Here is a 13,612-nt window from a genome sequence, read left to right as displayed (position 1 = left end):
TTATTCAAGATAATTGAACTTATAGCATTTGCAGTGAACATTACTGGTCGCAGTGATGTTGGCAGTTGAACAAGCAATTTTAAATTTTCTAATTTTTGTAATTTGATGGAAGTTCCTTTATTTGGATTCCTTTTTAAACTGGTTTGAAACCCTGGTTTGAGAGAGGGTTCCTGCAACACTCGGGGACAGTTTCTTACTGTGACTTCACAGCACACTAATGCTTGAATACAGGCTAGTACACCCAAGGATATCCAGTCCCACCAGCAGACTGCAGTGGAGTTGATACTAGATTTTTAACCCCTGTCTTCAAAGGGAAAGACATAAAATGTTTCACAATCTGGGACATAATCTGCAGGGAGTGACTTGCTGATTGAGCAAGCTGATCATCAGTGTAGTCACAGGAGATCACTGTTCGGTATGTTTAAAGTCTCCTTGACACCTTCAGGTGTTGCATCCCATTGGTCTCACACATAAATTTTTTATGTTTATTCTGAACAGCCACTTAATTGACATCTGTGGGCATGTTGGAGCCACATTGCATTCCCATTCTAGAATCACAAGCTTCACCTCTCTCCCAACTGCTAACAGCCCAAGTGTTCTTGGGTGTTCAAACTATCTTTCATTCTATGCATTATCACTGTTGTACAAAATTAACCAGCTTGTCAAATCTGGAGTAAAGAATAGGGAATATTTGCTGCTAAGGCAATCTTACGTACAAAACAGTCAAGTTGTTTCAGTACTTTTGAACTGCAAAGCCCTGTCCATTCCACAAACATCACTCCTTTCTTTCCACAGTGGAGGAGTGGAGCACTGAGGTATTTGCTTAGATTTCAACATTAACCTGGAGGTCTTGACGACTCATTTAAGCATTTTCCATTTCATGATTACTGACTGTCTGAATGCTTTTCTCCTAATATTAATCTCCATACCTGAAACAGTGCCACTTTACTGACGATGCTATAGTTAACATCAATGGCAATGTCCAGTCTCATCTTGTCAGGAAGTTGCACCAACAGCTCTGTCTCATCTGGAAACAAAACAAGAAAGAGAGCTGAAATTAGAATTCTGCCGGCTAGAAAACTCCTTTATTATCCAGGCGGCAAAAATAATTAAGGCCGAACTTCCAATATTTCCAATTTCACAGCCCAAGTTAAGGAAGGGTGGCCCAACTTTTGGTGGGTTATTTCCAGACATTTCTGAGACAGGTAGTAGGAACAGCACCATATAATACCAAATTCCTGTCCCATGAAACCATCTATTTCCTAAAAGCATAAGTTGATATCATTTTTGGGTGCAAGGTCGTGATTTGCAGCTAACACACTTTGCTTGTTATTTTGGAGGTAGATGGCACACAAATGCGGTGCTGTCTCTTAATTTACCAAATTGTAGTGTTGTTCCAAGCAAGGTTCACATTGTTGGTTTTTTTGAGTGCTCAACAGTGACAACAGGAGCCTGTGCTGATAGCATTTGGGGCAGCCAGTCTGTTTTTCTTAAATGCAATATGTTCCTCCTTAAGGGAGGTTTTACTGAATAACAAAGCCTGCTATTGAATGTTATTACTGCAATTCTGAAGAATGAAAATCAGACACCAAGGCAAAGAGAGGGCTCTTTGGTTCACAGATGAAGTGCTGTAGAGTTTGGTCATTGAGGGGGACTGGAGGAGACATTGCACAGACATAAGGGTTGGGGCAGGGGAGTAAACATTAAGAAGGGAGTGGGTCGGTGGGCACAGAAGCCATTCCCAGAATTGGTCGCTGAAGACCAAGCAAAGGTTCCACCTGATGTGAAATAACTTCAAGAGTGGTCTGGTGAGCATCTTCACATGACACCTCCAACCTGCTGATCACCAGCCTCTCCTGCTACTCAATGAATCACATTACATCACTCACCTGGCAGCACAATTTGGCACTTCACCTTGACATATTCCAATGCTGCCAGCTTCACACTTAGCTCCTTGCACACATCTCCAGGCACATTGTATTACATTGTATTTGGGTAATCACTGATATTCTACTCTCTCTCATGGAACAAGTTGAACATAACAGAAGGGAGATGAGTAGAACTGGTGAGGACAAGGACATCTACATCTTCCGAACTTTATAAATGAGATGGTTCCCTGCAACATAAGGACAGTTGCAACAAAGTCCGTGACACCTAATATTTCTAAGAACATTGAGGATGACATGTCCGTGACACATGTACCTTCTCACCATCATCCTGCTATCCGGAATGTTGAGCAGATAATGTGACCATGATTTCCTCCCACCTTCCTTTCCTATTCCAATCTTTGATTTCTTGCTTTCAACATCCAAAGAACTATGACCTGTTCAGTCATAACACAATCTGTACGAGGAGGCACAGCTATACCACAGAACTTGTGAAGAGGCCCTAACACTTGTATCAACCAGTTCAGGTGTCTGTATCTTAGAGGCAAAAATGGATTTGGAATCAGCATGACCAGAGTTTTAGAAGGCTATAGTATGGCCAGGAGGGAAGAATAATTTGTGTGTGCCAGCTCATTTGAGGGCAAGGATACAGCTGTGTTCTCTCTTATGAGGCGCTCAGTGGGGTAACTAAACGGGAGAATGCTGGTGAAGATACACATCGAGATGCTGGTCTGTCAGACAACCACCTGTCAGATGTGTCTGCTACCCCATCTGATGTTGTTCCAACCTGGAGAAATTGGTGTTAATCCACATGCTGAAACTTTAACTGCAGCCTAGCTGTAATTGGTACTAAAGTGACAGGTTCTGTAGGGATTGCTAATGTCCTGAATTTTATGGGCCCCTTGGGCAACTTCTAGACCATCTACTCTTAATTCTTGGGGTATTAGCAAAAGTGAAGAAAGTGAGTCACAGATGCTTTCCATTTCAGAATTCAACCTTCTTCAGAACTTCAAAAGTGTCTTTCAAAATGTCAGGACAACCCAAAGCATTTTATACTGAACAAATAACTTTTTTCTAGTGTGGGGCCTGTTGCAGGGAATATAGTTCATGCATAGCCATCTCCCAAAAATATGATCAAATCATCTATTTGTTTAAAATGATTTTGATTGAGGGATAAATTTTAGTTAGGATACCACAACTCTTGTGGTGCAGTGGTAGTGTCCCTCTCCTGAGGGAGGCTAGGAGGTTCAGGTTCAAGTACCATCTACTTCAGAGGTATGTCATAATATCTCTGAACGAGTTGATTAGAAAAAAAAATCTATCATGGCCCATTTCCCCTTCAAATTGTGTCACTGGATTTTGTGCTTATCTGAGATGGCAGGATCTAGGTTAAACATCTCACTTGAAAGCTAACGCCTCCAAAAGTGTCCAGTCATTTCTTCTACAATGCGATACTTCCACTCCTGTGTGACCCCATGCTATACTAAAATTGCACAATACAAATAATACTTAAGCTGTTGGCGATCTAATTGTGCTATAGCTAACACATGTTTTACAAGTTTGCGTTTTAGAAACAGCGTTCCCAATTCACCAATCGTGTTACAGCCAATTTGCGTTAATGAAAGACATGTTATAGCAGAACTGACTGGAGAACTATTTCCATATTACACTTAACTATCAGCCTGATTTATGTGCTCAAATCTCTAAAATAGGGTTTGATTCCACAATCTTATGACTTAGGGATGTGGAATTCCTACAGTATGGAAACAGGCCCTTCAGCCTAACGAGTCCACACCGACCCTCTGAAGAGTGACCCACCCAGACCCATTCCCCTACATTTTACCCCTAACTAATGCACCCAACTTACACATCCCTGAACACTGTGGACAATTTAGCATGGCCAATGCATCTAGCCTGCACATCTTTAGATTGTGGGAGGAAACCAGAGCACCCGGAGGAAACAATTGCAGACACAGAGAGAATGTGCAAACTCCACCCAGACAATCACCAAGATTGAAATCGAACCTGGGTCTCTGGTGCTGTGAGGCAGCAGTGCTAACTACTGAGCCACCGTGCCGCCCCATGAAAGGCTCATCCAAAACTGGTACCGAACAGAGACTGTACCAATGTAACCGCAACTTCATTAATCTCAGCTGGATCCACCCACCAATATTAAAAGCCCCAGTGTGATGCAGCATCCTGCTTGCAGACCCTTGAAACCAGCAGCAGCTTTCCTCTCCCCATCAAGTTCTAACTCTGGGGACAGCCAGACTGAGAGTCAGCAGCTACCATACCTTGTGCATATCCTAACTGTGGCCCAGGACTCCCGGCTTTGGGAATTCATAAAAAATAAGCTCAAAATACAGCAGATGCTGAAGACCTGAAATAAAAACAGAGTGTTGGAAAAGCTCAGCCGCTCGGACACTGTTTGTGGAGATGGAAAAAGAGTTAACATTAAGTCTTATATATTTTGACAAAGAATCATGTCAGACTCAAAATGTGAACTCTGTCTCTCTTTCTCCACAAAAAGAGTAACTGGGGAGAAAATAGGGCCTCTTAAAGATTAGCATGGCTATCAATATGTGAAACCATAGGTGATGTGTGAGATATTAAATGAGTATTTCACTTCAGTATTTACATTGGAGATGGATATGGAACACAGAGAACTTGGAGCAATAATTAGTGATACGTTGAGAAGTGTCCATGTTACAGAGGAGGAGGTGTTGAATGTCTTTAAATGCAGAAAGGTAGGTAATTCCGGGACCTGATCATGTGTATCCCAGAAGTTCATGGGAGTCTAGGGAAGAGATTGCTGGGACCCTTGCTGAGATAGTTGTATAATTGACACGGGTGAGATGCCAGAAGACTGAAGGATAGGTTAATGTGGTGCCATTATTTAAGAAAGGTGGTAAGGAAAAGCCAGGGAACTGTAGACCGATCAGCCTGAGGTCAGTGGTGAGTAAGTTGTTGGAAGGGATTCTGAGGGACAGGATTTACGTGTATTTGAAAAGGGATTTGATTAGAGATGGCCAACATTGCTTTGTGCATGGGAAATTGTGTCTCACTACCTTAAGTGAGTTTTTGAAGAAGTGACAAGATTGATGAAGGCAGAGCAGTGAACGTTGTTTACATGGACTTCAGCAAGGCATTTGACAAGGTTCCATATGTTAGTCTGGTAAGCAAGTTAGGTCACATTTGAGCTAGCCATTCGGATACAAAATTGGCTTGAAGGTAGGAGGCAGAGGGTGCTTGTGGATTGTTGTTTTTCAGATTGGAAACCTGTGACCAGTGGTGTGGCACAAGGATCGGTGCTGGGTGCACTACTTTTTGACATTTATTTAAATTATTTGGATGTTAATTGAAGAGGGATTCTTAGTAAGTTTGCAGATGACACTAAAATTGGTGGTGTAGTGGCAAGTGAACAAGGTTATTGCCAAAGATTGAGGATGGAGTTTAATTTAGATAAATGTGAGGTGTTGCATTGTATAAGGCAATTAAAGGTAGGACATATACTTAATGGTAGGTACCTGGGGAGCGTTGCCGAACAGAGAACTTGGGGTGCAGGTTCTTAGTTCTTTGAAGGTGGAGTCACAGATTTACAGGGTAGTGAAGGAGCTCTTTGTTACACTTGCCTTTATTGGTCAGTGCATTGAGTATAGGAGTTGGGATATATGTTGTGGCTGTGCAGCACATTGGTGAGCCTACTTTTGCAATACTGCATTGAATTCTGGTCTCCCTGCTAAAGGACAGATGTTGTTAAATTTGAAAGGTACAGAAAAGATTTACAAGGATGTTGTCGGGGATGGAGTGTTTTGGCAATAAGGGAGAGGCTGAGTAGGCTGGGGCTATTTTTCCTGCAGCGCCCGAGGCTGAGGGAATGACCTTAAAGAGTTTATAAAACCATAAGGGATGCGGATAAGGTGAATAGCCGAGATCTTTTCCCCAGGGTAGAGGAGTCCGAAACTAGAGGGCATAGGTTTGAAGTGAGAGGGGGAAGATCTAAAAGGAACCTAAGGGGAACGTTTTTCATGCGGATGGTGGTGCGTGAATGGAATAAACTGCCAGAGGAAGTGGTGGAGGCTGGAATAATGACAATATTGAAAAGGCATCTGGATGGGTGCATGAATAGGGAGGGTTTAGAGGAATATGAGCCAAATGCTGGTAAATGGGACTATTAGTTTAGGATATCTGGTCAGCATGGATGAGTTAGACTGAAAGATCTGTTTCTGTGCTGTACAACACTATGCTGCCAGATCTGTGGAGTTTCTCCAGCATTTTCTGTTTTTGTTTTAGGAAAATCACAACCTTGGTTTCACCTCGAACCCACGACTGCCTTCTAAAGGTTGAACATAAGTTCTGCCTCTGCAAGATACTAAAGAAATTCCTGGAAATGTCACTCATCTGCTGTCGCTAGCTTCCGCTAAACATGTCAACAATTTCTGAAGAAAGGTCACTGGGCCTGAAACGTTAACTCGGATTTCTCTCACAAATGCTGCCAGACTGGTTGAGTTTTCCAGCAAGTTCTTTTTGTTCTTGTTTCTGATTTCCGGCATCTTCAGCTCTTTCGATTTTCTGCTGCTACTCTGCTTGGGTTATGAAAGTGACTTCCAGGATTCCTGCACAATGTCTTGTTCCATGATGTGCGATGACATTTTAGCTCCATGCAGCTGTGCATTCCTGGTGTAATTTGCTATTCCAAAGCATAATTTTCTTGATAAATTACACTCCATACATCCCAGGCCTGGACCTTGATGGTTATACAGCACAGAAAAACTAAACCCTGGCCCCAAATGGTACCACATCAATGGTTAATCAGTCTAGCTGAGGCTGATGTTGAATTTCCACTTCAAGCAAAAAGTGGCAGACATACCCAGCATTCCTTGTGATTCCCAAGTGAATTCATACCACTTGCGCACTCTGTTCTGAACGAATCGAGGAATTCTGTAAGAGTTCATATATCTCACAGTGTTATCCATGCAGTTTCGAAAATAGGTCTGTCCAGCAGTGGCTGCGCCCACCACATCTCTCATCTGTGGAAAAATAAGTTCAATGGATTCCAATCAAAAAAGTCAAAGCACTCCAAACCATCAATATTAGTCAATACAACTCAAATACCCAATTATGGATTTACATCAGTGGTGCAAAGTTCAAACAGGAAGAATTCATCAAGAGTGGTTCATGGCTGTTAGAGACAGGTGAATAAATTTCAGAAAGTCTTTGTCTTGATTTATCCCATTTGTAGGAACAAACAGTTATGGTGAGATGATCAATTTTCCCTTCTGCTCCCCTGAACATGGAGACAATTTGAATGATCCCAGAGATGAACACTGTACAAGGTTCTCATTGTTGGACAGTGCTTATCACATCACTGTGTGACTTTCTCTGCTATGGCTTATGACGTCTATGGAATTATCTTGTTAAGTTTTTTTAAAAATTGCTTCTAGGTTCATAAATAAAGTTCATTCTTTTAAAATTTCTTTAGGTATTAAACAAAATAGATGAAGTTGGAACTTCTTGAAACCAAAGTTGATAGTAGATAAAATGAGGGGTAAGGCCAACAGTGCATGGGCCCAGACATTTAGTGTTTGTTACAAACTTTTGCCCTCCCAATACTAACCAGTGCAATCCTTGTTCAGATCTGGTAGCTCACCACAGACCAGGGATCGAAACCCTACTCTGTATGATTTAGAATCACAATGGAAGTGCATCTACCAACTGACTCAATGGAGTGATGTGCTCAGGCCACATTGTGTTGCAGGGTGGGGAGGGGTTGGAAGGAGGAAATTTTCGAGCCTCTGAATGTAAGGTCATAATAATTGCGATCTGATGTGATTCTTTAATCTGAGTTAATGAAATAACTGAAGGCTTATATATAGTTTGTCTTGTACCTCAGGTCCAGATGTTTATATTCAATATCATATATTTCTCTCACAGACAGAAAGATCTAGTCTGTTAGTTTGCATCCTTTGAGTTGATACCTGAGACTATTTGTGAAGGAATATGGGGTTGGGTATGTAAACTGAATGAGTGGTCTTATTTATTTCTCTGTTTGTCTCATTTACTGGTGTAACTAATTCAAGTCACTGATTTTTACCATAATGTTAGGGTTTGATATTGAAACATCATTATCAACATCAAATGTCAGTGGCCAAATGAATGACTTTATCTTACAAGGCCACTCCTCTAGCTGTTAGTTTTGGGGTAAGGTGTGCAAATTGTTCACTTCTTCGTATATACTTATCCCCACTCCTTATTGAATCAGTTACACCATATAGTTCTGTCTGACAGCCAGCAGATTTAACACACAGATACCTGGCAAGATCAACTGGCTGAGGAAGTGCTTATCAAGATACAAAACCTTGTATTATTGTTGACGATGAGCAATATCCAGAACTATGGTAGAATATCATAGTTGTAGTTTATCAATTGTTAAATAAAGATATATTATTTATTAAGCATTATTAAGCATTTATTAAGCAGAGAAGCAATAAGCTCATAACAGTAGCCAACCATTCTTCTTTATAGAAGCTTATGAACCTGCTTTCCATGTTTCTTTTTGCATTTTCAACAGTTTCAGTGCTCATTTAGAGTCATAGAGATGTACAGCATGGAAACAGACCCTTCGGTCTCCCTCTCACCCTAAACCTATGCCCTCTAGTTCTGGACTCCCCGACCCCAGGGAAAAGAATTTTTCTATTTATCCTATCCATGCTCCTCATAATTTTGTAAACCTCTTAAGGTCACCCCTCAGTCTCTGATGCTCCAGGGAAAATAGTCTCAGCCTGTTCAGCCTCTCCCTGTAGCTCAGATCCTCCAACCCTGGCAACATACTTGTAAATCTTTTCTGAACCCTTTCAAGTTTCACAACATCTTTCCGATAGGAAGGAGACCAGAATTGCTTCTTTCATACCTGACCAATCATAATGGAGAAGATAAAGACTCCTGTGAAATAATTGACAAGTTGAAAGAGGATTTCAAATACTGTCTGCGGGTCCGGTAGCCCTCCAATTGTAATCAGAGTCTTCACAGCCCAGTAGTAGCACCTCATGTAACTACAGGAGAAGGAAAAGAACAGTGCATGACACTCCAGGATTTATAACAAATCATTTCCTCTGAGATTACAAAAATAAACAATAATCAATTTGAGATGTTTATAATGATTAAAGAATTTGATGGGATAGATAAACAGAAACAATTTCCTCTGTTGGCTAAGTCTACAGTGGGGCCATAACCTTAAAATTCAAGTTAGACTATTCAGAGATGATGTCAGGAAACATTTCTTCACACAAAGGTTGGTCGCTATCCAGAACTGTGTCTCCTGAATTGTTGTTGACGCTGGATCAAAAGAAAATTTCAGAAGTGAAATTGTTGGATTTTTATGGAATATTTTCAGGAATATAAAATTAAGGTGAGTAAACAGAAGTAAGATACAGATCAGCCATGAAAAGGGAAGACAGTTGAGGGACTGAATGCTCTAATCCTGTCTCTAATCATAACAAAACACCTAATATCCATAGTTTCTCCTCTCACCTACTGAAGGTACTAACATTGACTGGGATGTTGTCCAATGGTACCATGAGTCTTCTGATACTTCACCCAAGTGATCATTCTTCAGTATTGACTCTAGGGAGCAACAGACTGTCTGACCATTTAAGGTAGCACAGCTAACACCTTATCGTTAACTGACATCCATACACTCACATTTTCCAGATCAGTTTAACAAATAGTTATCAGGGGTAAAAACCGTACCTGATTATTTTTGTCTTCTCCCTCCCCCAGTGTAGTTGCCCACCTTCTACCTAGGCTAAGCTGACTCCAGACCATAAGTTAAATATGGTACAGCTTAAAGGCATACCTTGTGCTGCATTTACTCAATGCTACTGAGGACCAGTTAAGTAAATATTTTCAAGTTAACTATGTTTGCAATTTCCACGATGGCTCCAAATGATGGTTATTTATTTTTTCTATCAGTTCTGTGACTACAGATGACACTGATAAGACAACATTTATGGCCCATCTCCATTTGTGCTTTGGATGTAGGAAAAATAAAGTGCAGAAAACAAAAATAATCCAGTAGCCCTTTCCTGATTGATGTTACCTGGACCATCAGAACTGTACTTTCCTGCCCCACTCCTCACCACCCTACAGGCATGTCATCTCCTAGGTGATGCAGAGAACCGAAATACTCTAGAAAATTACTGTCTGACCACCTCAGGCAATAAATTACAGTGCAGAAGTTCACATAGGCCATGTGACATATGATGAATTGATGTATTTCCTCTATAGTACAATATCTGCCTGAGTCAAGAACTTGATCAGTTTGCTCTTGAAAAGAGAATCAACACCATTGCTCCAAGTGACATTACATTTCAGAGGCTCACCACCGTCTGGGAAGAGCCTCAGACATCCATTTGGAAGTTTTATTTTAACATTCATTCATGCCTATTATTTAATCTCATGTTCCCCCAAGAATATACTATCAAACCTATTCATCATCTGAATAACATACTTGCAGTTCTCTGGGTTTATGATTTACACTGGGAGGAAGGACATTTTTTTAGACATGAACTCTCTATACTCCTTCCAATTGCAGTATTCTTTGCTCCTTTCTCCTACCCAAGTCGAAATCTAGAAGACCACTGTCAAGAAATAACTGTCAGGCCCAAGGCTCCTCAACAGTTCAGCCCCCACAACAGCTACTACACAGTTTCAATTTTTTTAAGATCAAAACAACTCCTCGCCACTGCAAGAAAATGGTACCAAAACCATTTTTTGGGCAGCTGAGGAACCCTTGTAGCATATTTAAAATGGCTATCTCAGGAACTGTACTGCCCAAGACTAATGGCCAGGATCAGGATCAGGTATTAGTGAAGTGCTAAGGTGAGAAAATGGCACTGGTGTTGCAATGACTTGTTTCACATGAGAGTGTTGGTGTTTAAGAATCATGCTTGCTGGAAAAGACCACTTGTAAGTAGCAATGTTTGATGTGCTCAACTCCTGTTCTCCTTCTCCTTTTCAAAACATAATTTCATGGAACAATGTCCAAAGGAAAAGCTGTACCATGCAGACAGTATTAAGAACATAGGTTACAGTATGGTCATTAAAATAATGATAAAAAACAAAATTGCAAATCCTCATAACATTCCAAAGTGTAGTACAGCCAATGATTATTTCTGAATTACAATCACTTTGGAATGTAAAAAATACAGCAGCCAAACTTTGCATGGCAAGTTCCCACCATCAACACTAAGATATCTTTTCAAGAGCAAGCTGACTTCAAATAGATATTGTACTGTATAGAAATGACATTGATTTTTCATGTGTCACATGGTCTAAGTGAGCTTCTGCACTGCAATTTCTTGCCTGAGGTGGTCAGACAGTAATTTTCCAGAGTATTTCTGTTTTGTGTGTTACCTAGGAGATAACATGGCCGAAGGTTTTGAGGAGATAACTGAGATAAAGATCAGATCTCTTAAAATCAGTTTTGTTGAACCTGATTGATGGATAAAAAAATGGCTCATTGGAGAAATATGGAGGGATGTTTTCTACATTTCTTTTACCTTCAGTTTAGACAGCTAAATTGGCTTCAATTTAAATTTCATTTGCAGTCAAATGAAGTGTCCACCAAAGATTTGAGTTCAAGCATCTGGTGAATGCCTTGACCCATGATTTCCTGACTCATGGTGAATGTGCTAGAACAAAACATAGCCTTTAAAAATATTATTAATGGGATTTGGCCTTCACTGGCTGGGCCAGTATTTATAACCCATCCATAATTGCCCTGGAGAAGATGATAATGAGCTGCCTTCTTGAACAGCTGTAGTTTTTGCAATGTAAGGATACTTGGAGTGCTGTTAGGGAGTACCAGAATTTTGATCCAGAGACAGTGAAGGAACAGCAATATTTTTCCAAGCTAGGATGGTATGTGACTTTGAGGAGAACATATGGGTGGTGGTGTTCCCTTGCAACTTCAGCCCATGTCTTTCAAGGTGCTAGAGTTCACAGGTTTGGAAAGTGCTGTTGAAGGAACTTTGGTGAGTTACAGCACTGCATCTGTATATGATAGACACAATGCATCAGTGGTGAAGGAATTAAATGTTGATAGTTGTGGATAGGGTGTGAATCAAGATGGTTGCTTTATCCAAGATGATGTCAAGCTTCTTGAGTGTTGTTGGAGTTGCACTTGTTCAGGCAAGTGGAGGATATTCCAGCAGAACTTCCAACCTGTGCCTTTTCCATGTTGGACAGGAATTGAAAATACAGGAAATGAGTTACTCACTGCAGAATTCACAGCTTCCAACCTGCTCTTGCAGTGGCAGTATTTGTGTGACACTAGTTCAGTTCTGTTTGTGGTCATTGGTAACCCCAGAATATTGTTTCCTGATTCCAGGGATAGCAAGCCTGATGTAGGAAGAGAAACTGGATCGCTTAGGACTATATTCACTTGAGTTTAGAAGATTGAGGAGGGATCTTATAGAAATCTAAAAAATTCTAACAGGACTAGACAGGGTAACTGCAGGAAGGATGTTTCTGATGACCAGGAATTCCAGAACAAGAGAGCACAATTTAAGGATATGAAGTAGTCCATTTAAGATTACGATGAGGAAAATTTCCAAACATGAATGTTGTCGAGCTCTTGTTGTATACAGATGCAGATTTCTTCAGTATCTGTGGAAATGTGAATGCTGAGTATTGTGCAGTTGACAACTCCAACTCTGAGCTTATGATGGAGAAATGGTTCTTGGTGAAGCAGCTGAAGATGGTTAAGCTGAAGATACTACCCTGTGATGTCCTGGGCTGAGGTGATTGATCTCCAACAGTTTTCCTTTGTGCTTAGTAGAACTCCAATTAACAGAGAATTATCCCTCTCATTCACGTTGATTCCCATTTTGTTCGAGCTCCTTAGGCCATACTCAGTCAAATGCTTTCTTGATGTGAAGGGCAGTCCCTCGTATGTTACCTCTGGATTTAAATTCATTGGTCCATGTTTGACTAAGATTGTAATCAGGTCAGAATCTGAGTGGCATTTACTGAACCAAACTGAATATCAGTGATCAGATTATTCCATTGCAAATACCACTTGATAGCACTGTCAATTACCCCTTTTCATCACTTTGATCATCGCAAGTAGATTGATGGGGCAGTAACTGGCCCCTCTGCAGGTTGGATTTGTCCTCCGTTTTGTGCACAGGACATTCCTGGGCAATTTTGCACAATGTCAGGTAAATGCCAGCTTTGAAGCTGTATTGGCACAACTTAGCTAGGAATGTGGCAAGATCTGGAGCACAAGCTTTCAATATTATTGACTGAATGTTATTAGGTTCATAGTTTTTGCAATATCCAAATTCTTGATACAATTGAATTGAATTGGTTGAAGACTGACATCTGTAATGTTGGAGAATTCGGAAGAAGTTAAGATGAATCACCCACACAATTTCTGTCTGAAGATAGAGGTAAATGCTTCAGCTTTGTCTTTTGTACTGGTGTATTGTGCTCTCCCAATATTGAGGATAGGAATGCTTGTGGAGCCTTCACCTCCTGTTAGCTGTTTAATTGGATGTGGCAAAACTGCAGAGACTGGATCTGATCCACAGGTTGTAGGATTGCTTAGCCCTATCCATTGCATGTAGAACTATGTTGTAACTTCATCAGGTTAACACCTCATTTTTAGGTGTTCCTGATACACTCTCCTGGAGTCTTCATCAGATAAGGGTTGATCTCCCATC

The 13,612-nt window shown here is 40.8% G+C and overlaps 1 protein-coding gene across 8 annotated transcripts in view; it reads right to left on the bottom strand.

Moving 5' to 3' along the window:
- Positions 1 to 13,612, bottom strand: part of LOC122558548 (cyclic nucleotide-gated cation channel beta-3-like) — a 201,530-nt gene that overhangs the window by 33,936 nt on the left and 153,982 nt on the right. For all 8 annotated transcript variants that reach the window (XM_043707256.1, XM_043707264.1, XM_043707262.1 and 5 more), the window contains 3 exons: positions 8,797 to 8,938; positions 6,757 to 6,916; positions 930 to 1,027 (listed from right to left, as the gene is read on the bottom strand). In XM_043707256.1, coding sequence (XP_043563191.1) covers positions 930 to 1,027; positions 6,757 to 6,916; positions 8,797 to 8,938 — 400 coding nt within the window. The remainder of the gene's footprint in view (positions 1 to 929; positions 1,028 to 6,756; positions 6,917 to 8,796; positions 8,939 to 13,612) is intronic.

The sequence above is a fragment of the Chiloscyllium plagiosum genome, chromosome 17 (assembly GCF_004010195.1).
Source record: "Chiloscyllium plagiosum isolate BGI_BamShark_2017 chromosome 17, ASM401019v2, whole genome shotgun sequence".
NCBI classification, from domain to species: Eukaryota; Metazoa; Chordata; class Chondrichthyes; order Orectolobiformes; family Hemiscylliidae; genus Chiloscyllium; species Chiloscyllium plagiosum.
Note: the sequence above shows the minus strand (reverse complement) of the source record. Positions and strands in the feature narration are given on the sequence as shown.